Genomic DNA, 24938 nt, shown 5'->3' with positions numbered 1-24938 from the left:
AAGCTAAGTTATTTCTTTAAATAGAATCTTCCACCCCAACCAAAAACTGTGTAATATCTGCATTTTGCAGACTCATGGTATCGAGAAGCAGATCTGGGCAGTGTCACCTGTGAGTGCAGATAGAGACTGGAGTTCTGCACTGATCACAGTACTATGCTAGTAGCTGACTGAGGACTATGAAAAGTACCTTCCAGACAAACCTCAAGTTACAAACCTCTTTTGGTCTGTTTGAACTCACATGATGGATTGGGGCTACAGGGGACCCTAATAACTAATATAGGAAATTAATATATATAATTAAGCCCAATTAATCCTAATACAGTCTATTTCTTATCATGTACTAGTGCTGTCCCTTAAAGGGACACTATCACTTTTATTCTGTTTCACTGAATATATTTCTTAACGCTTTTAGAGCTGGCTTTATGTGTCCCATCAGAGTGCTACCCAAACATTTTCCGCTACTCGTATTATTGCTTATTTTCAATGTTACCACAGACTGGTATCTGTATCCAACGGTTAGTTTGCTACTTGACGTCACATTTTATGCTTACATAAGTCAGCCAAGTGTTTTTTGTTTTTGTTTTTTTGTTTTTTTTATTCCAAAGGTAATATTTCTTTGCAATTTTTTGCAGACGGATTCTGATCAGAACCCAGGGGAGAATCCTCAAGAACAAAAGTAAGTATATAGAACTCTTAGTGGATTTGTCAGGCCCAAATTGTTCAAGTAAAAATATTATCTGTATTCTCTGTTTTTGTGTCTTTACTGGTGTAACTTTCCGCAAAGTTCATGTTAGTAAAAATATTAGGGATACTGTCATGACCAAACTATTTTTATATATTTAATTTTGAAATATGATATGAGGCTAGACGTATTGTCAGTTTTCCAGCTGCCCCCAGTCATGTGCTCTGATAAACTTCAGTCATTCTTTACTGCTGTACTGTAAATTGGAGTGATATCCCCACCCCCCTCCCTTTCCCCCAGTTACCTAACAATAGAACAATGGGAAGGTAAGCAGACCACAGTTGCCTGGTAGATCTAAGAACAGCACTCAATAGTAAAATCCAGGTCCCATTGTGACACATTCAGTTACATTGAGTAGAAAAAACAACAGCCTGCCAGAAAGCAGTTCCATCCTAAAGTGCTATCTCTTTCTGAACGCACATGACCAGACAAAATGACCTGAGATGGCTGCCTACACACCAATATTACAACTTGCTGGTTCAGGAATTAAATTTTATATTGTATAGTGAATTATTTGCAGTGTAATTTAGAAATAAAACTACTTCTAAAAAATCATGACAGAATCCCTTTAATGTTAAGGTCAACGGTACACAGAGCACATCCATCCGATTTCCTCAACCTGCGTTTTGTACACAGGTGAAGGAAAGCAGATCCGCTGTCATCTGCTCCTTTATGTAGCCCTATAGACAGGCATATTGATGGCCTGTGTGGAGCTACACTGAGCTGAAGTTTGCTCAGTGTTGCTACACATAGTTCAGCTCTGTGCCTGTAAATGGGGCTACACTAAGGAGAAGATGACCGCAGATCTGCTTTCCTCCACCTGCGTAGGGACCACGCATTGTGCCCTTGCCCTAATCCCAGTCACAACATTTAATAGAAAATTATGTCATGCACAGGTCAGTCACATGGATATAATTACAGTTTGGCTACACACATTGACTGAACCTGTTAAACTGCTAGGGGTTACTGGTTGTGTCTACACTGGAATACAGAACGTATATTTCTAGTTTCACATCAGTAAATAATAAACCATAGTAACATTTTCATCCAGAAAGCTGCCTAACATCTATTTGATCCATAGGAACCTCAAGTAACTAAGAAGCCTCTTGTTTGCCTTTAAAGGGAAAAAAATGTTACTGACTCCAAGGTGACAAGTGAACCAGTCCCTGGATAAACTTTGAATACAAGGTTACTGAAATTAACTTTTAGTACACTTTTACTCAAAAGGCCCCCAACCCTTTCTTGAAGCTACCTAATTTATCCGCCAGTACAACCACTTCTATTTCACGGAGAATGGGCCACAGCTCTCACTGTAAAAGCAAACAAAAAAAAAACTTTTCTTACCTTAACATGCAACCTTCATTCTTCCAATATCAGTATTTGCTAGAAAATCATAATAAAACATAAAGTTCATTTGTATGGTGCCTCATATATTTACTAGCAAAGGTAATGTCTGTTGGGAAGTCGTGGATTTAATCAGTGAAGTCAAACATACCTCACTACAACTATCCTTAGTATTATCATACACGTTATTTTTCTGACCCTAGTGAAATGCAGTTGAAGCTGGAAAGAGTGGGATATCGGTTAGTGAGCTAAACTCCCTCGGGACTTAAGTTAATACTGTTTGGGCCAAGTGTTTAATCAGTTGTAATTTTGTATAGAACTTGTTCAAATAACTTGCCTTGAACTTGATCAGAAGCCTACAAATTGCAGCTTACTTAAGGTATGAAGATCCAAATAACGGAAAAATCTGTTATCCGGAAAACCCTAGACCCCAAGCATTCTGGATAACAGGTTCCATAAGTGTCGATATATTATAATCCGTGAGTGATTTAATTTGATAGCCTAAGAATCAGGGCTGCAATGTATTTGAAAAGTATAGTTTAGTACAAATGGAACTGATGGAAGAACAGTTTAATTGAATAGTTTGGGCAAGGGTGCTTAACAGTTTCAATGTTTGTCATTGGCCTCACATGATAGAAATATCTTTAGGTTTGTATGATACTTGGTGTTGCCTGAATCACTGTTAAAGTGATGCGAGACCTCCACCTGCACTGAGTGGGAAGTGGTTACCAGTGTGTATATATAAAGCTTTATTTGTATAGCACTACTTGTATACACAGCCCTACAAATGTACAGTAATAGTACAGGCATGGGAAACAAATGTATAAAAACATAATAACTTCAGATTTCCTTTTCATTATTTTTTCCCTTTTTATTCTTAACAGTATTTTTAAAATTACCACAGGAGTAGATCACTGTTGACCCTTAATTTCCATTTGGCCTCCATGTTTTACATAACTTGCTTCCACTACAATGTCTTTCTTTAACGCTGTACCCCAGTTCATTGTACTGCCTCCGCGCTGTATTCCTGACAAGAAAAAGTGCGCAGAGGAGAAAGAAAGGGATAGAGAGTGGGCTGTGACCTCAACCAGCAAAAACAAAAGGCTGTTTTGTGGTATGAAAACAGGCAGAAATATCACCATAACTGGGGGGGGGGGGGTTGCCTGCACAAAGAAATTGTCAATTCGTGTAATTACGTGATCAAAAACCAGGTAATTTTAAAGGAGAATGAAACCCCTCCTACAGTTAAAAACAGAGCACTGACATTTCAGCATTTGGCTCATGCACAGTTGGAGCCGTAAAGCTCCCAAAATTACAGAAAAAAAAAAAAAGAGGATCTGGAAGATACCGAAGCGACAAACATGACGACCCTGAGCTCTGCTGCGATACTCTGCAAATTTAGGTCGGTGTGGCCTGATGGAACATTTATTCTATGCAGGGAGAAGGGCCAGTAGAGAAGGCAAATGGGGGCTTTTAGCTGTACGAACACTTAATCTTGTCAAACACTGTGTGGGGAGGAACCAGGGAGGGGGGCCAGTGGACAAGGCAAATGGTTTTTTTTTAGCTGTAGGCGTGGTTTAGTTCTCCCTTAAAGAAGAAGGAAAGTCTTTTTGCACTTGGGGATGCCAAATGTTAGGCACCCCCAAGTGATTGTATTTACTTACCTGAAACCCCGGGCCGGTGCTCCTATCAGCAGAAAACTGCACCGACTTGTACCACGGAGCGATCCATATCCGGCTTCTCCTTTCTTCAAATTTCCCAGGGCAGACACATGCGCAGTGGAATTAAATAGCCGACTTTTTAGGAAAAGATCGTCTTTTCGCTGTACTGCGCATAAGCAGCCGCGTGAAGAAAGAGGAAGACAGACGAGGATCGCTCCATGGTGCCCGCTAGAAGAGCCCTTGGCCGGTGCAGTTTTCTGCTGATAGGAGCACCGGCCTGGGGTTTCAGGTAAGTCAATACAATCACTTGCAGGTGCCTAACATTTGGCACAGTGCAAGAACACTTTCCTTCACCTTTAAGGCAGTGGCATAACTACTGGTGGTGTGATTGCACCAGGGCCCACTGGATGCCATATAGACAGCAGGTTTTCCACTTCTGTATGTGGAGGAAGAAAAATACATGTCTGGGGTTGGGGGATACCCTTTTGCATATTCTCATTCAACACCATTGTTGCTTAATCAGGCAATGTATTCTGGTACTCTGGAAAACAGAGGGACTTCAATTCCCAGAATCCCTCATTTCATCATGGAAAAGAGAGGTTGTGTGACTCTTCCAGTCAAAGGGAAGTTTGGCATATGGTCCATGCACGTCTGAGGCAGGTAACACAGCTGAATGAGCTTATGCCAAAAAGGGTAATTTTACCTTTAAATATTACAAACACAGTGTATAAATAAAAAAAGTAAACATAGTTGCGCATGATTACGAACACAGGTGTAAAACCTGACATAAATCCTTACTATCCTTGTGTGGTGTACCAAATGACTTTGGAAAGTATTTTTTTCAAATTAATTTCTGTTTTACAAGTTATAAACCACTTATTCCTACATCTCTAGATTCCATTTAAAGGCAAACAAGCCTAATCTTGCACACTACCTCCAGAAATAGCAGTCTTTGGCCCTGCGTGACTAGAACGATTTATGTTTTCTTGTTTATAGTTTGTTCTGTGAGAAAATGAATAGAAAAGACACTCTGCTTACACCAAGTAACTTCACTGTAAAAATTTGCAGTATTACTGGTTCTGCAGCTAAGCATCAATCTGTTTTACCGTCCTTGGGGTGTTAGTAAATAGGAGGATTATAAAAAAAAAAAATCAGTGTCTTAGTGTTATTATTAAAAAAAAAAAGTGTGTGTGTGTGGGGGGGGGGGAGTCTATGCTATCAGTCCAAAAAAGGCAGTAGGGTTATAGAGACATGCCCCAATTCACAAGGCACCACAATATGATTAAACAAAATATATGTCCTAAAACCCGTTATTACTGGTGGGCAAACTTGAAGACCTTTCATTTTTAAACCATGTTGGGTCTAAGGAAGGTATGACTTCAGGTATCCCTCCTGTACCTACTGTTTCAAAATATGCTTGAACTCCAAGGTTATTGTGTAATAACATGGACAAACCGTGCTCAATTTCACTCATAGCAGATATTTGCTCTCATTACTTTACCTGCTCTCAACAAATAAAAGCTTCAACGGTGCAACTGTCTCCTTTATAATTAGATTACTCTTCCTAGTTAAATGTTGAATATGTTATTTGCTCAGATATCCTGCCTCTTTTGTTATGAAGTAATATGAGTTGTATATTTTATTATTGGGTGCCAGAGACAAAACTAGCAGGGATTTGTGTAGAAGGGTGGAATGGGGGCACGTGAGGTCTATTGTTGACACGTAAGCTTCAAAGCAGCCACCTGTTGTCTAAAAATAAAGGTTTTTTTTCTTTCCGCCTCTGCTCAGCCTTATATAGTACTGTCCTCCATCATACAATTTCAGAATAAAAAAAGCTGCAGTTTATTGGCTGTACTTCAACTAACCATTCACTTTATCATGCTCTCTTTGCTGCTTTGTCGTGAATGGAAAATGAAAACCACTAGACTTTCAATGTCTTGAGGACAGTAGATCCAAGACTGTTAATAACCCTGGCACAGACAAAAGCATGAGGGGGGAAATAGTGGTTTGTACTGAGGCAGCAACAAGTATTTAATGCCTTCCAGTGTGTGTCTAGAGGGTATTCATCTTGCTAATAAGTTGTATTTTTTATCTGTAAACCTGTTCCCAATACCGGTAAATCTATAAATTTGTTGCAAATTATTTGTCTGATCATACATGTACATGTATTATTATTAGATATGCGGTTTTGTCTAATTTTTAGCATATATATTCAAGGAACTATCAGAAAATACATCATTGTACAATGGATCTTGGCCTTTTTGTGGAAAGGACAGATTTGAAAGTTTAAAAAAAAAAAAAAAAACACACACACACACACCCGCTCTCAATAACACACACAGACACTCTCTCAATAACACACACTCTCAATAACACAAACACACACACTCAATAACACAAACACACACACTCAATAACACAAACACACACACTCAATAACACACACACACTCTCAATAACACTAACACTCTCAATAACACTAGCACACTCTCCATAACATGCACACTCTCGATAACACGCACACTCTCGATAACACGCACACTCTCGATAACACGCACACTCTCGATAACACGCACACTCTCCATAACAGGCACACTCTCCATAACACGCACACTCTCCATAACACGCACACTCTCCATAACACGCACACTCTCCATAACACACACGAACGCACACTCTCCATAACACACACGAACGCACACTCTCCATAACACACACGAACGCACACTCTCCATAACACACACGAACGCACACTCTCCATAACACACACGAACGCACACTCTCCATAACACACACGAACGCACACTCTCCATAACACACACGAACGCACACTCTCCATAACACACACGAACGCACACTCTCCATAACACACACGAACGCACACTCTCCATAACACACACGAACGCACACTCTCCATAACACACACGAACGCACACTCTCCATAACACACACGAACGCACACTCTCCATAACACACACGCTCTCAATAACACACACACTCACTCTGTATAAGGCATAGTGGTGCACAGCTGATGCTCTCCTCCTCCCATATACAAAAAAACACAATAAGGCAGCACTCACAGTTTGCAAAAAGAAGTATTTCACTTAATACACTATTTTGCAAACTGTGTGAGTGCTGCCCCATTTTAATATTTGTTTTATCTGCATTTGACAGAAATAGCGCTAGCTCCTTCCTCTTATCCCTTTCATTAAACTTTCTTTCCTTTTCATTTTGAGAGAAAACAATGGCTCAAATAACTGATACATACTTCAGAATCGCTTTCATTCCAAAACAAATGAGTTCGTGTGGCTTTCTTGAAATAATCCTGAAGTTTGTTTAAAAAGTCTATTTTTGGAAGTAAGATTGAAGTAAGATTGAATATTTTAAGAATCTTCCTTGGTAAATGTGCTTAACATTCCTATTTATTTTTCCCCATTTCCCAAGAGCACTGAGCATCTTAACTGAGTTTTTTTTCTGCCATTCCTAAAGTTTGCAGTCTGGTATTTGGAACTAAAAGTTTTCCTTGACTATGTTTGGCATATGTTTTCTCATCCAGTTAAAAAGAAGGTTAAATTGAGAAGTCCAAGGGAAGCAAAGCTGTATTATATTGCAATACATATTTTCTTCGTAGCAAATGCAGCAGAAGAAAATAGACATGCTCTATATTAAACAACTGTCCCCATATATAAACCTAATTAACCCTAATGGGAAGTTCTGTAAGGCAAAGTGAGGCATGAAATAGGTAAGAGTCTGCTTTACAAAGAACTTATGAATAAATTAAGCTAATTTGGACACTCTCACTATGAAAAAAAAAAACAATATCCTGGTCCTGCATAAGAGAGATAAAGAATTGTACAGGCAGGAGTTGCATATTTTTGCACTTTTTGTCTGTTGTCCAGTACATCTATGTTGTTTGTAGCACCATGGTCCTAGAGGAACGTTGTTTCGTTTCACTGTGTACTGTACAAACGTATATGGATGAAATGACAATAAACTCACTCTTAACTTGACCTATTTTCTGAGAATACCCTGCCCTGAGCATGTTTCTAGCTTCCCTTTTTTGGTGTGAATCTGTCATTATGAATATACCGTAGGTATATAACAGGAACTTGTTGCTGTACAATAATTGCTTCTCACATCTGTTGTTTGGTTTAGAATGTTTGTCAAAGCGTTGAGTATTTTGGAACCTGTTTTCTCATTGATATGAATTGTCTTGTTTTACAAGGTACATGAACTGACATGTTCGGTGGCAAGTATGAAAAGTCTGTTGTGCATATCATGTAGGAGGATACTACAGTCGGACTATCTTTATTCTGTTACTTCAAATGACAACTAGAACTGTCACTACTGCTGTAAAATCTAACCCAGTATAGAATTTAAAGAAAATGGTGTAAACAGCCATTGTGATCATTAAACCAAAGTAATGACCTTATGAATGCCCTAGACTGAGGCTCCTCCATTGCTGAACTACATTACAAATGCTTTTGCTTTCATGTGCTGTTTGGGCATGCACCCTACAATTACGATCGCTGGTCGTACAAAAGATCTTGCGCTATGAGCTGAATCGTAGGATATGCAGGTAAAAACAAAAAGAATTCTTTAGATGTATCTGACGGTTCAGCATTACCATTACGACATTCAAAGGTGCCTGATCAATATTTTTAATCTTGCCCGATCTACGAGATGACGATATCCAAGGCTTTTCACTGATATCGGTCGTCTTGTCTCCCACCACACATGCACAGATTGTCGTATATAAGATATAATATTGGTGCGTGCATGGCCACCTTTAGCACCATTTTGGGGATTGAGGGGGGCACAGGTTGGATAATCTGAATAAATTAACCATTTGCTTTATGCCTTACCACCTCTGATGGAGGATTGCTGCTTCATACTGGTGGTATAACCCACTGAAAGGAAAATGTATAAGTTACTATATACACTACACTCTCTCTCTTTGTTTAGTATGAGCAAAGTTTATTTGCTTCATTAACCATAGAGGATTTTGAATTATTTCACTGTACTGTACGCAACCAAGCGCCCAGCCCCGTAACTGCACTTTAAGATTATATTTGCCTATGCAATGCATTTGTGTGCCTTAAATACTCCCTATCCCGTAAACTAAACTATTCCAGGTGTTAATGTCATAAAAGTATGGCCTCGATTTGGCTACAAAGACCAGTTTAGAAGTTTGTTGCAGTCAGTGAAGAGTGCAACTAAATATGCTCCAGTGATAGGAATTCATTAAAACAATAAATAAAAGGAACCTGTTATTAAACTGTCAGCCTCCCAGCTTCTGGGGAAACAAATATTGTGCCTTCAAAATAACAGCTTTTTGCAAAGCTTAATTAGTCTTCTGGGTAAAATGACTGTACGTTTCCTGCAGCCTCGTCCTGTAGGCAACAAAGGCTTGGTGAGCTGATTTCATTCTATTAGTATTAATGTCTCATAACCTGTTCTACAGATGCAGCAACTGTTATCCTTTAACCTCATGCTTCATGTATGTGTAATTTCACTGGCATGGAGAGTCATGTGTATATTGGTATTTCTAGCAATCATGTTTACAATAATACCCCCCTAAAATAATACATCTAGGGGCACATTTACTAAGGGTCGAAGTGAATATTCAAATTCTAAAACTTCAAATTTTTGGGTACTTGGACCATCGAATAGACCTAAATTCGACTTTGATTCGAAGTAAAAAAGTTCGACTTCGAAAATACTGTCTCTTTAAAAAAGTTCGACTTTGCCACTTTAAACCTGCCGAATCGCTATGTTAGCCTATGGGGACCTCCTAGAACCTTTAGCCAACATTTGGCTAAGTTTTTAGAGGTCGAAGTAAAATCGTTTGATCGATTAAATCGTTTGATTCTAAGGATTTCATCGTACGTTCAACCAATTTGACTTCGACCAAATATGGCCAAATTCAATTAAAAAAAACGTAGTAGAAAAAAGTAGTAGAAATACAAAACTATGGGGGAGATTTATTAAGTAGTGTAAAAAACTGCGGAATAATAAATTAGTAAAAACTGGCGTAATGATTTAATGCGCAACAATTTATTAGACTAAAGGTCAAGAAAGTGAAAAATGTATGATCATCAAACGGGGAAATTTATCCACCAGAGGTAACTTTGGGCGATTTAGGGATGTATTCATCATACCACCAGAGGTTTCAATGATTTCAGATGGAGAGGCATTTTTGGGAAATTTGTCATCCATAGTCGCTCATAAATAATAACGGGTGATAAATCGTCCCGCCGGCCACTGCCCTTAAAGGGCACTTTTTGTTGGAGCCATTCTATTCTGGAGGGCTGTCCTTTTTTGATCCTTTTTTACAAACATGGCAACTTTTCTTTAGCATGTATGGTGCATGCCACTACACATTTATAAAAAATATAACCACGTTTGAGCCTAATAGTGTTCGTTATACAGTAAGTGCTTCAACACAAATATTCATGGGTGTCATATTTATTGACCGCCACCCAATAAGAACTACAACACCAAGCATATACAACACTAATCTAAAGTATAGAAGCTCTCCATAGATTGACCTGCACCCTCCTAAATATAACTAATTTATTAACTATAATGAATAGAGCCCTCTGTCATCCATTTACTGCTTGAAAAATAAAATGTCACTGTGCAAATACCTGTGTGTGAACCTGAAAGCAACCTATGTGGGAATTCAGTGCAGTGGGAATAAAGTACCGTAGCTGAATAATATACTGGGTGTTTAAAGGAGCAATCTAATAATAATAAAAAAAAAAAGCAACGCTAAATGCTGAGAAGCTGAAACTTTTGTGGTTTCTTTTATTATGAAAGTAAAAGCTCCTTCAGACCACTGAATTTCTTCTCCACATTCACACACTACAGTGTACATGCAGAAGCCTTTCTCTATAACCAAATTAGGCACAGACATTCCAAGTCACTTTTTCCAGTTAGAGTTAGAACTGGTACACTGCTATTATGATTTGGGTTTATTTCATATTGTGTACACAAAATATTATCTTATCTTGTGTGTGCGTGCGTAGCTCTATCCACTAGTGATTTTGTAACAATTTGTAGTTACAAAATTTTACCCAAAGTTAAACCTCTAGTAGTTGCAAAACAGAAAACAAGTGTTAAGCTTTAGCCAGATATGTTGAATTTAAGGATCCTATATAATGAATATTTTATTTTAAAAAGAATGACCAAGGGCTGTATGTAGCTGGACTCTTTCAATTTCTTTATACATCACCATTTTACTTTAAGCATGCACCATATCAACAGTTGCGGGATTCAAATGACTCTCCCAAAAAATAATCTGTCCTTCAGGTGTGTTACCTTAGGCATAGGGTTAATTGACAGCCTATAAAATGGAAACCATTGGTTTGAATAGAAAGAATATTATTGATGTGGTTTACCTTTAAATAAGCTTTGCTGAACCAGCTTTTAAAAATTCAATCCAAATCAAACCAGTGGACATATACTTGTCATTTGAGCATTTTGATCGCTTTCTTAAGTTGCCTTGTCATTAAAGTCTATGGGAACACTGCAAAATGCTAAAATTGTATCTCTCAACAAATGATAAATATTGTAGAAATACTGTCCACTTTGATACGTTTCTCAAGATCAAGAATTTTTTAATTTTGATAAATCTTTTTTTTAAGGAGAAGGAAAGGGGGGGGGGGTGCCAAAAGTTAGGCACCCTCAAGTGATTGTATTGACTTACCTGAAACCCCGGGCCGGTGCCCCTATCAGCAGAAAACTGCACCGGCCCAGGGTTATACCAGTGAGCACCACGGAGTGATCCTCTTCCGTCTTCTTTTTTCTTCATTTTCCGGGGCAAACGCATGCGTTGTTGAACGAAATAGTGACTTTTTAGTTAAAGATTAGCTTTTCGTTCTACTGCACATTCGCAGCTGCACGAAGACAGAGGAAGACGGAAGAAGTTTGATCCGTGGTGCTCACTGGTATAGCCGGTGCAGTTTTCTGCTGATAGGAGCACCGGGTTTCAGGTAAGTCAATACAATCACTTGGGGGTGCCTAACATCTGGCACCCCCAAGTGCAACAAGCTTTTCCTTCTCCTTTAAAGTTTAACCCACATGGATGATCTGATACGCAATATCTGTTGTAGACAAAAAAAAAAACATACAACATAATTAATAAAGGACAATTGAAAGAGTTTCTTAGAATATTTAAAATATATACAGGTATAGGATATACTGTATTGTGTAGAATGCTTGAAACCTGATGTTTTCCAGATAAGAAACGTTTGTAATTAGGACCTCCATATTTTAAGTCTACTAAAAATCATTTAAATGTTAAACCCAATAGTATTGTTTTGCCACTGTGGATTCATGCAACTTAATTACCTTCAAGTAAAAACTTATGGTTTATTACAGAGAAAATTATAACTATTTGCTTATATGTGAGATGGCCTTTACCTAAATCAGGTTTCTGGATAAGGGATCCCATACCTGTAGTAATTAAAGGAAAGGAAGAACTGCAGAATGTTTGCCAGGCTGACCCATGCAGCCAGATAGCAGTTTACATTTACCAGCAGAACAGATAATTAGGCAGATAATTCCAAAACCACAGAGAAACACAAGACGTTAAGACACTAAAATGACGTTTGAGTATGAACTTCCCTTTTTAGCTTCACCCAGCCTACTGATAAGCCATGCATGCAGAGCTCTTCTGTAATTGACCAAAATCATACCGCTTCCTTTAAAGACAGCATCTATTTCACTATTGCTGCATCATCTATATTTATCCTTTCCGAAGCAGGTTATGCATTGCTTTAGTCTACATTTAATTAGCCAAACCGTTTTACAGCAGTTATGTGGAAGGAGAATATTTTGGTGCTTTTTGGTTCTTTTCTTCCTTATTTTTTGTCTTCTATTTAAATGGTACTTGGAAACCGGCCAGGTCGTGGGGAATAGTTTATAGTGCTAATTACTCATGTCTGTATCTTTTATACAATTTTTTTGAACTTCCTTCAAAACAGTAGGTTTTGTGAAGTATCCTTCTCCAGTTTTCTCTTCATTTTATCTGAATATGGGACAGTAGTTATATAATTATTCTGAGCTTTGTGTAGCTGTGTTCCCATGTAGCGTTATAACAAAATGGAAGTAAAGGATGTTAGAGTGTTGGAAACAAGGAATGGAGTGGGCCTAAAGCAGAAAGGAAATAGGACCTCCACAAAGTGATTCAAGCAGGGGATAAGCCCCTTGTGTGTTTATTGCGTCACAATGTTTCAGGGCCTTCCCCCTTCGTCACCTATTTCTTTTTTGCAATTTATTTGGAAATGCCGTCCTCTTTAATGTCTGTGCACCAGGCAGAACCTTAATCCAAAGGGCCCGGGTGTGCACGTGAATTCTTTATACAGTGGGCCTAAAGCAGGCCATACATGTTTTAGTCAGTCTGCGTGGCCTATTTAAACTATACTGACCAATAGTAACTTACCATGTAAGTCACAGTAGTGTTCAGTTTCAGTAGGCCATCATGGGTTCATAGTTGATCTGCCAAAACTGTAAAGTAAATCGGATGTGCCTTGTGTTACGTTGGCATTCCTGCCAATATGCTAACCTGGTCTGATGTCCAGTCCAGGTAGAGTTGTTTTTGGTTATTATAAGTGGCATAACTACCAGACAAACAGTCCCCACAGGGTGTTGGGGAAACATGGAGCTTGGGAAATGGGAAAGGAGAAACGGTCTAGAAGAGACTCTCCAATATCCATCTGTTTGGCCTGTGGTATGAATTTTTGGATAACTTTGAGGTCAGCTGGTGTATAAGCGCTCTTGGTTTGAATATAAATCAGACTGGGGAAAGTGATATAACTACTTATAAAATAGGCATGGAAATCTAACTTTAGCCTTTTCAACATACAAGACTAATTATTTATTTGTTCTTTTATAGTACTGGTTTTCCCATCCTTTTTTATTGCTGTGCTTGAGTTTTTTTATTCTTCGCTCTTGCAGTGAGACTGATACCACTTAAATCTCAGGGCAGACCTATTTAGCTATAGAGCTGCCACCTGGCTGGCAGTTTAGTATCCTAACCAGTGAATCAAGATAACTGAAAGAAAGGCTGGCAGCCCTGTATATAATAATGCCAGATACCTGTACCATATGTAGCCCTCTGTATGATACAGTGCGGATAATGTTGAGACATTTAGCTCATTTGCACAAAGATGTATTTTGAAATAAAATATCCCAAGATAAAAATGTTAATCACTTTCTTTCTTTTTTTCCTGATAGTTTTGCAAGGCCTAGTGGGAGGGCCTTACATCTGCAGCCTTCGGTTTTAGACTTTGGAACTCAGTAAGTATAAATCTTAATTCAGTGTTCCTTTGGCATGAATAAAGATGAGGGGAATTTTTTCTTGAGCATATAATTGGGATTGGTAACTTGAAGGCCCCTTGATTACATATCCTATAGTTCCCATCTAGTAGGCCAGTTTACTATACAAGTATAGGATCCATTATCCAGAATGGTGTACCAGTATATTCTGTTTTAAATTCATACAAAATATTTTCTTTTTCTGCTGCTACTGGTTCTGGAGAGAACTCTAAACCTCTAAAATACTTTGGCTGGATGCTAGGATGAAAGTACAAGGAACATATTCCTTTATGTAACTAAAAAAGGTGGCTTTACATTTTTAAAGAGTAATGTAAATATGTTAAACCATAATCTTAACAATATCCATGTAGTAATAATAATATTTTTTCAGGTGTTCTATAAATCTGTGTCAATCAGTTTTACTAAACATTTCAGGCTGTTTATGCTTATATATAACTATACAGTATACTGTATGGGTGTATCCTTGTAACTCACAGTGAAAGAACTTGTGGGCTTGTACCATAGAGATTAAAATCCCTCCGAATCCTCCTCTCTTGTCATCTATTCTGACTTTTCTGATGAAGGACTGATTGCACTACATGATATATTATTTAATGACATTGTTTTTCTGTTACAGGTCATTGGGGCTCCCCAAAGTCCAAACCTTCTGTGCTTTCAACCCTTGTAGGGATAGAGATGTTGAAGTGAATTCAGTGTTTACAAGTGGTAGACATTTCCACGTGTCTCCCATACAGAGCAGGGTGAGTGTTGATGTACTCTTGGAAACTATGCGCTGGTCCAGTGCCAGAATCTTTTGCTTTTCTTGGCGCAATTGTCCTCTGTTGCAGCTGCCAACTAAGCCCCTTTTCCAGCATGCAGATGCATACTTCTATAAAGAAACGGATTTTATTTGCTTATGAAATGTGCAACCTAAGTATGTCAGAAGGCATAATAAATAGGTAGTATTTATTTTTAACTTTTTTAACTTCCTTTCAGCTGTGCTAACTACTATACTCCTTTTGGCCGCCATTTTTTTATTTTTATTTTTTTCGCCCTGTTCACAGAAATCTGGCTACAGAAACATTTAAAGGCCCAATCATTATAAAAGTTATTATAGAAGCGTAACCCTCAGTAAAATCTATTAAACATTTCAACTGGTGTATAAATATGCTGGCTTCGTCAGGGAAAGGGGTTTTGCTACAATCTTGTTGAGACATGTGAAAAAGGCATCAGTCAGTGGGGCTCATTTATAAACATTGGGAAAATTTGCTCCTGGGCAGTAACCCATAGCAACCAATTGCCTTTTTTTCAGATAGCTGCAGATTGAACACTGAAAGCAATAATCCGATGGTTGCCATGGGTTACTGCCCAGGTGCAAGTTTGCCCAGTGTTTATAAATTACCCCAAAGTTGTTTTGCCCATTATCTTGCTTTGTTTGTAATCCCCCCCAGCCTTACATGATCTAGAAATAAAAAACGTGCAGTTGAGTTGGTGGTTACCATGGTTTGGTACTTCACATCCAATAGCATCTCTCCCACTTTTAGGGAACAGTCCCATTCTCTGCAAGGCTTTTCTTTCATATGGTAGGAGCCACAGTATCTCATGAAATGGTATCATATTCGCTTATGGCATTCCATGATTGCTAAGGATGAGCTGTAAGAGTACCCTTTATTTAATACAGGTATTGGATCCATTATCTGGACAGCCGAGAAAGCTCCTAATTTACCAAAAGGCCATCTCCCATAGACTCCGTTTTATACAAATAATCCAAATTTTTCTCTGTGATAATAAAATAGTACTTGTACTTGATATATTATTGGAAGCAAATCCATCCTATTGGTTTTATTTAATGTTTACATGATTTTCTAATAGACTTAAGATGTGAAGACCCAAATTACAGAAAGGTCTGTTGTCCGTAAAACCCCAGGACCCCAGGTCCCGAGCAATCTGCATAACAGGGCCCATGCCTGTAATAAAGTAATAACACAATACAGGCAGTTAGGTACGTTTAACTGGCAAAGAGACAGATGCTGCCTGTGTGGAGAGATTACTTTTCAATCAGATTTGGTCATTGTCTGTTATGCCGTATGAGGTCAGTACTCCGTACACACAAATTCCTTGGGCAGAACATTGCCTCACTTGTATAGAAATGTGTAATTAATTACAGATGTCGTTTGCAATTCTAAATATGAGTATGCTTTACTGTAACTGCTACATTCCACTTAAAATAAGAGCATTAATGTGCAAGAATGCAGGCTGGGATTTGGCAAAACATCCTGGAATCTCACAGAAAGAATACTTGTATCGTAATTAGGTATGCTGCTAAACAGAAGTAATAAGGCAAATAGTAGAGCATTGGCTATGTGACACTAAACATGCATGTCTATGAAGCCCCTTTGCTTACATTTGGGAACTGTTCCTAGAATGCCTGAGTTTCAGATGTGTAGCCTGACATGATGGATTCTCATTGTGATCTGTTTGGTGTGCAGGTTATTCGAGCCCGGGGGAAGGCTTCGTTTACAGTTGTCTTCTTGCCTGATAATGAGGGAAATTTTGAAAGCTCTATATTTATAAATACTTCCTCGCATGGGATTCTGTCCTACCAGGTAAGGAACCATGTTAACCAGTTAAGCCAACTAGTCAGACGTCTTGCCCTATTAAACTAGTTAAAGGAGAACTAAAGCTTAACTAAAGAAATGGGCTAGAAATGTTGTACATTATGTTTTGGGCTTCTGTACCAGCTTAAGGCAACCACAACATTTTAGCAGTAAAGATTTGTCTCTCTGAAGATGCCCCAATAGCTCCCCATCTTCTTTGCTGCTGATTCACTGCACATGCTCTGTGCTGCTGTCACTTACTGAACTTAGGAATCAACTCACAATATACAGTACACATATAATAGAAATGTCACAATATAATGCTGATAAGTAATTAATACAGATAATTACTACATGGCAGCACAGAAACCAGTGCAATTAGTATCTCATTTTAATAATCAGCCCTGTAGCATCATCTTATATTATAGGCCAACCTTAATTTGGGACGAACCCTAAGCTCAGCTTCTCAACAGCTGCTCAGAGCCCACTGAGTATTTGAGTGTCACAGACACTTTCTAAGATGGTGACACCCTGTGACAAGTTTGAAGTCCTGGATCATTGCTGCTATTGAGAAGCTGATAATTTAGGCTTGTGCAGTGAGTTCAGTATATAAAATAAGGCATTTTTAACCATATTAATTTTTAGGGTTTAGTTCTCCTTTAAAAGGGAAATATAGTAGTAATCCTACCATGGCAGTTGCCATTGGTCAAAGGCCCTTACTATATGTAAGGGCTTCCCTGTATGTATACATGTACGGAGAAGGGAACCTCTGTTTATACATACTTTACTGGGAAAATAAAATAGCAGATGTAGCCCGCATGTAAATTAGGTGTAATTTCCTTTTAAAAACCTAGGTTATTACCAGAGACAGTGATTCACCATGACAGATAGGGAAAGTGGGCAACTGGGAAAGCATTCCTTGGTACTTAAAAATCATCCCATGCTTTGTTTTTAGGTGTTTGGAGTGGGGATTCCTGCAGCTGGCTCTGATGATTCCAAGAATGCACTTCAGAACACCGATGTAATATTTCCACATATTGCAAATATTCATCTTTCACAATCACAGGTATGGGGACACTGGCAGCTCTGTTCTTTGAAAGCTTTAAGATTATTCACCCATTTAAAGGGGAATTATAGTTCTTACAAAAATATATTACAAGTGCACATATTTCAAACGTATGTGTTGTTTTATTTGTGTACTTCAGTAGCCCTTCAATAGTAGTCTTTAATTAGTGGGAAAGGAAGACTGTAGGGGAACGTTCTGAGACTAGTTCTTATAAGAAACGGGAAATACAATCATTGTTTCCTGTATTATATTTACTTAATGTCATTGTTAAATACCCTTCCGTGCAGAAGGTGCTCCTAATTTAGCAATAGATTTTTAATGAAAAAGAGCTGCTCTCTCGGCAATTAATACTAATTATAGCAGACTGCTCAAAAAAAAGATAATTAGAGTAGACTAATCACTTAAACTAGTTTCCCCTGTATGGCTATTGAATTAGTGAACTTTTTTTTTTTAATTCTGAAACCTGCATTGCATTGCTCTTCAGCTTCTAGATACCCACACACAGAGGCAGATGTTGGTTGCCTGCTTGACCTTTCTTGAGAAAGTCAACAGATAATTGACCTGTGCATGGACCCAAAATGATTGCCTCCGTGGTCTGATCAGGGAATGTTAGAATGGTTAAATGGAAGATCACAGTAGCAAGTCTAAGCTAACAAATCTTATCTAAACTTGCCCAGCCCCCTCCTAGTGCCTCTGCCTTAAAAATCCACACATATTTGTCATCTGTAGCGATGGTTGGCAGGGTGCTGGGAGTTGTAGTTCTACAACTGGAGGGCCTGGTTAGTTCCCTACATCCCTTAGCAATATATGTGGGATCCATCACCTTGCAGTATTCTAGGAAGGCATGAAATCTTTGCACGAATGACAAATAGTAGCCACTGCTTTGCCAGATATTGTTCCTTTGCACAGGGGCCCTTGGAATCCAGAAGTACTATTCTTACTGCAAAAACTGCTGCTTAATTTAGTAGCATAGCACTGGCCAGTCTCTTAGAAATCCAAATAAACATCTGTATTTTGCTGGTTTAAATAATTTTTTATGTGCCAGCGCCCCCAAGTGATAGCCTGCATATACTGCAATATGTTATAAAGTCTACTAGAGAGAGTCCCCGGGTTACAAACATCTGATTTACGTACAACTCACACATACAAATGGAGGCTATTACCGTAACATACTGTGGTTTGCTTGGCCTTTATTAGCATTAAGCTTTAATAATCCACCCGTCCCAACCCCCTCTGGTGTGTGTTGTCTACTGCGGAGCACAGAAAGTTAAGAATAAATATGCACAGGAAAGGTAAAAATAAACATCATGTTAAGACAAACATCTGTTTAAGTTGCATTTAATATAAAAATGTACCTGTTCCAACTTGCATACAAATTCTACTTAAGCAGAAACCTACAGACCCTATCTCGTACGTAACCTGGGGACTGTCTGTACTTAAAATTAAAAATATTTTTACTAATAACAGAGCATACAATACTTCCAGACAATATGAATCCCAGCTAGGCCTTCTACCAGCATGAGATGATTCACTTAGAGAGATACTAATCTATCTTGCTTTGGTTATGAAGCGCTAATCACTCAGCTGCCTCTTTGGGTGACAATCCATAGGCTGGCAAGGGGCAGACCTAGAGCCAAGTACTTGTCTTCTCCGTATAAAACATTGCAGTGAGCTTTACGAGTAGCAGCATCTGCTGCCCGTTTGCTGCCAAGGTCATTTCATGTTTATGGGACGGTCTATTTTTGCATTTAAAGGTCAAGTAAAAACCCCAGCCCATGCTCTGGATATTGTTTATACTATTGCACTGGATTTCTGTATTATTTTGTACTTCCAACAACTGTATAAAGCGAAACGAACCAAGAAAGGCCAAAAAGTTTGGGAGGCCAATACAATTTTTAACTGGTACATACTGTCTGGTTCCCATCTTTTAAACACCTTGCTAGTACTGGTAGTTTTCTTTAAAAATGTGGCAGCACAATTATGCCTGTGAGCCATGCATGGAGAAGTACTGCACAGAAACTGAGAGATCCAGAGAACCACTGGCACAGCAGCAAAATAGCACAAAACAAAAGTATTCATGCTAAGTCCAGAAAGATTTTTAAAGAAGAGGGCGTTGGCTAGCCCTTATATGTAAAAGATAAACCTTACATTTTATGTAATAATGTTTGAATAAGGCCTTATACAGAGGAATAGTGTTTTAGGGTTGTCTAATTCCGACACCCACAAGTTTTGCCTTAATACTAGCACAATTTGCTATTTCACCTGCAGTTGTTGCTGGTTTCTTTAGCATTAGTAAGTCACTGTAACTAAGGGGCTGTAGGCAATATCCTTGATTCTAAAGGAAAGCTGGATTTTTACTACTGAGTGGAGCTTCAAATCTTTTAATTAGCAGGCCTCCTTAATGGTGAGGACATATTTAATGGCTGCATTAAGGTTCACCTTGCCAGTGAAAAATAATTAGCTAATGCAGCTTCTAGTTTTTTTTTTTTTTTAATATAACAGTCTGGAGAGACAAGCCTTTCCAGCTGTCGCTCTTAGGATTTATTATTATGTTTTTATTCTAGATGCCAGCCACAGTGCTCTGCAGTTCTGCATGACAGGGATTAGACAAATACAGATAAATACATGTGATACTTCAGTTTGAAAGGGCTGTTCACCTTTAAGTTCACTTTTGGCATGCTGTACAGAGGGCTATTCTGAGACAACTTTGGTTTTTGAACTTTTTAGTTAGCAGCTCTCCAGTTCAGAATTTCAGCAGCCTTAAAGAGTTTTTGGGATTTTTAGGTATCTGGGTCAGTGACCCCATTTGAAAGCTGTAGAGAGACAGAAATATAAACTATGAACTATAGCAGAAGTATAAACTATAAAAAAGAAAAAAACAATCCCAGTTGAAAAGTTGCTTAGAATTAGTAATTTTATAATATGCTAAAAGTTCTTAAAGGTGAAGCACCCCTTTAAGTGGAAAACCTTGAAATAACAAGTTGTACCCAGAGCCGAACTTCAAACAGATGGGCAAAAGAGGTGCTTACTAGTATTAGCCAGGCTATACTTATTAACTATAATGGGAAGGAATTTGATACAATTTGTGGTGACTATTAATTCCACAGTGCTTTTCTTGCATCCCTTTTAAAACTACGTATAATGGTGTTTGTTGCCAAGTTATAAAGCCAAGAAGCAAACTGTGGCTTGTATTGTAGCCAGTTAATCATTGGGTAGCCACAGTTCTCAGCACGTGTTTGGCATTGGTTGAAAGCATTCTCTCTGGGCTGTTACATGATACAACATGGCTCATCAAACACATCATATTCTTAACCCACTTGCAGCCCTCCGGCCAGTTCTGAGCTAAATCTCACCAACCAGAGCATGATGGTAGTTGTAGTTTAGATATTGCCAGAGGGTTGGGAGTTTGACATATGTGCCTTTAATCTCTTCTTTTTAGTACACAATAACACTTATAACCCGTCCTAACCCATTTGTTTTAATACCTTTCCCAGTAGCTGTGTACTTGAATATGTTCAGATTATTGCTACTTATACATTAATGAAACAAATGTATGTTCTGTATACAGTCAGAAGCCATAAACTCCAGCGTTTGGCAGGTCCGCCTAAAATGCAGTGTTCCTTTCAAAAAGCACCAGCAAGGCAAGGTATGTTGTAATATGCTCCGGAACTAGCCACCATTCAGGCAGCTCAACTGGGCACTGCAGTCTAACATATGGCTTTCTCTTCACACCACACAGAACTGTTTGCCATCAGGACACTCGCTACTGCTGCAGATCTACTTTGCTGTCAGGCTGGATGGCGGCCAACACGATTTGGAGACTCTCAGGAATTACGTGCTGGAGAATATTTTTATGATCTTCGTAAGAAGCAGTCACAATGGAAATATTGGTAAGGGGCATTCTGCATCTTTAGCCATGTACATTTCACATGAAAAAATTGAAGAATATTTTTTTTTCCTTTGTTACAGATGATCCCACAATTGGTGTATATGTGTTAAATTCTGGCAGTGGTCTTGTTCATATGCAGGTAATTATCCAGACTGTATTGCAGTAATGCTTTGTGCAGGTTGCAGGTATCTTCAAGTCAAGCTGTGACTAAGGAATGATATTTAAATACCTGCCACTTTTATTATTTGTAACATAATTAATAATGTTTTATTGTTCCAATGATCTGCTAATAGCTCTTTGGAAAGTAAAAATTTACTTTTTTTTTGTTTTTTTTGTGTGCCAGGATGTTCATCATTTTCTAGGTGACACATTGACTGTAAACTTTGAGCCTGTGATGCTTCTGAGTGCTTCCATAAACTTTACAAGGGCTGCCACCATATCCTGCTCAGGTCAGTGGGCAAACAAGGGTCATGCTTGATTCTGCACTACAGTGGCTTCATGATTCTACTGTCTGGACTTCAGAAAATGTCTTGTAATTAAGAATAGTAGATTTGTTAGCCTTTGACAATACTTTTTTTGGATATGAGCCATATTTAAGTATGCCTGACTGGTACGGATCAGTGATGGTTATCTTGCCTTTAAGGAGTCCTGATGTGGCCAACCTGGATTGAGTGTGCTTTTGTTTCTACACCTTGCCAAGACTATGCAAAATTTTGGTTGCCTAATCATTAGTTATCAGTTACTTGATGTTACAAATCATGATCTACCCAAAATAGATTATTTTATTTCAGGGTCAGCCCCATGTTGTTACCTTGATGCCCACTAGTAGATTTTACCCTGATTCCCTTGTTTTAAGGGCTCATGGGTGAAACTCACCAAACTGTGGACGGTTGCACTGGATTACTACTAAAATTTGTTGTTTTTTTCCTTTGTTCAAATGTTCTATATGTTTGAGAAAATGGTACTATAGGTCATTTCATTATCAGGAGCGATACTTACAGCCTTAACACCCTCATATTTCAGCCGAGGCGGCAAAAATTAAAAACTTTATGAACATCTGAAGGATGGGTGGATATTTAGAGAGAATTGCATCTGGTATTTGACAATTTACTCACTATTCATCACCACATACATTATATACCAGGTCATATTTGGGTTTCTCAAGGGATAGTGACAATGCCCCAGCCCTCCAGAATCTTAAATATATCAGATGGTCAGATCACTCCCCTATGCTATATAAATTAACACTTATCCCCCTTTTCAGAATCCTGGCATGGTGGACTATGAATGAATCTTGAAAGTTCCAGAATTATATACCCAAGTATAATCTTTCCACACTTAATTCATAGAGATCGAGTGGGGATTGTTCAGGGAAGACAGTTGAATAATAAGGAGATTAATAATCTTATTAGTAGCATGGGTTACTAAAACTTCTACTAATACTAAAACTTCTATTTTCCTAAAACTGGACATTAAAAAGGCGTTTGATTCTTAAGTGTCTCCATTACATCCTACAAAAATGAGGGGCATGGAACAATGGTTAAAACATTTTTTAAATGCACTTTATGATAACCCGACAGCAAAAATCCACATTGAGCCATATTTCTCTGCCTTATTTATTATTGAAAGAGAAACAGACAGGGTTGCCCCCTTTCCCCTTTACTCTTTGTATTGATTGATACTAATTTGTATTGTATCCTAAACAGGTTTAGTTATATCTCTGGCCTCACAATTAACCATGAAAAATGGAGGCACTTAGTGTAAATCTGCTACATGAGCTAATCAAACTACCCTTAATTTTGAGTTTCAATGGAACACTATATACATAACGATTTTGGGTGTTATGTTGACCAGCTATACTAAGCCAATTACCCCTGTTTATATCGAACATTACGTAAACTTCTGCAGACCTGGGGAAAATATCACATACTATCATGGATAGGGCGAATAACAGTGGTAAAAATGGTTTTGCTTACAAAGATCCTATACCTTTTTTCGAGTATTGCCTATCCCAAATCTCAACGCATATCTGGAACCTGGGGAACATTTAAACATATTACAAAGATCCACATCGGATGGGGTAGTAGGGAATAGGATTAGGTGTTATCTAGCAGCTCAATTGGTACACTTTCCCTTTATGCAAGTTCAGCTCCCTTATGGACATGTCTAGAGAACTGGTTTGTTGCCCCATATACATCAGTCTCCTTACTCTGGACACAGGTAAAACACAGACCATTTATCACTAGCCCCACCTTGTGGCACTCTCTTAGGATCTGGAATACTAACACACAACCCTATATTCTTCCATAACCCACAATTCATCCCAGGGTTTAAGAGTCATCTGTTTCAATGGTGGAGTAACCAGAACATCATGAGAAACTTACTCACTGCAAGAGGTCCAGCTACTCTAGATTACTTATGAGACATTTACAGCCTCATTTTGTTAAACAGTGTTGGCACCAACATACTCCAGATGCTGCAGACCAGACCTTTTCTGAGAAATGGTGCATGGATGGGGTTACACCCTCGAGAGCCATCACATTCTTATATTAACTAGGCATTAGACTTAAAATATATTCAGTTATGGGAGAAAGAACTGGGGAAAACCTTAACAGATACAGAACGGGGCAAATTATGGGAGAATCTATGGAGAAGTTCAAACAAAACAATATTACTAGAGTCCAGCTATAAAGTCCTTTTCCGATGGTATCTTACACCTAGTAGACTAGCACTCATGTACCCTGATCTTAGAAACAGCTGCTTCAGAGGATGCTCTACACCAGGGACCATGGCCCCTGAGTATCCAGATACCGGTTACGTGTGTATAACTTCATATTTGCAATATTGAATTTTATCTTCCAAAAAAATCCATTCAAGGCATTAATGGAAGCACTGCCCCGAGACACAACAAAGGCACAAAAGAGGCTAATCAACCAAATATTTCTAGCTGCTAGACAAGTTGTGGCGAGATCTTGGAAGTCTCCTTCTATAAATTATAATCTATTTAAACCCAAAATGCTCTGCATAGAGCTTTGTACTCCACTCAAATTAATACCTGTGGAATGACCTAGGTTGCTAACTGTGAGCCAGGCCTATTAGAAAACCTTCACAGAAGAGCAGCAGCTTTATATTATAAAACCTTTGGTTTGTAGTGTATGTCAGTAAGCTAGTATATACATTGCTCTCAGTACAGGCCACTTAAAGTAAGGTATTGCTAAATAGTAACTGCTTCCATGTCCAAACATTTTGCAACCGTCCTACAATATAAATGTCTGTTATAAAATATTTAGGAGCTGCATTTACTCTGGCTGTTTTC

General features: G+C 38.4%; 1 protein-coding gene across 2 annotated transcripts in view; it reads left to right on the top strand.

Annotated features, from left to right (window-relative positions):
• Positions 1-24938, top strand: part of tmem131l.L (transmembrane 131 like L homeolog) — a 74290-nt gene that overhangs the window by 15892 nt on the left and 33460 nt on the right. For both annotated transcript variants that reach the window (XM_041589443.1, XM_018231343.2), the window contains exons 3-11: positions 633-676; positions 13990-14052; positions 14708-14831; positions 16560-16676; positions 17623-17733; positions 21302-21379; positions 21473-21623; positions 21703-21761; positions 21966-22071. In XM_041589443.1, the coding sequence (XP_041445377.1) occupies positions 633-676; positions 13990-14052; positions 14708-14831; positions 16560-16676; positions 17623-17733; positions 21302-21379; positions 21473-21623; positions 21703-21761; positions 21966-22071 (853 nt within the window). The remainder of the gene's footprint in view (positions 1-632; positions 677-13989; positions 14053-14707; positions 14832-16559; positions 16677-17622; positions 17734-21301; positions 21380-21472; positions 21624-21702; positions 21762-21965; positions 22072-24938) is intronic.

This window comes from Xenopus laevis, chromosome 1L (genome assembly GCF_017654675.1).
Source record: "Xenopus laevis strain J_2021 chromosome 1L, Xenopus_laevis_v10.1, whole genome shotgun sequence".
In the NCBI taxonomy this organism is placed as follows: domain Eukaryota; kingdom Metazoa; phylum Chordata; class Amphibia; order Anura; family Pipidae; genus Xenopus; species Xenopus laevis.
This window is presented reverse-complemented; position numbering and strand designations above follow the sequence as displayed.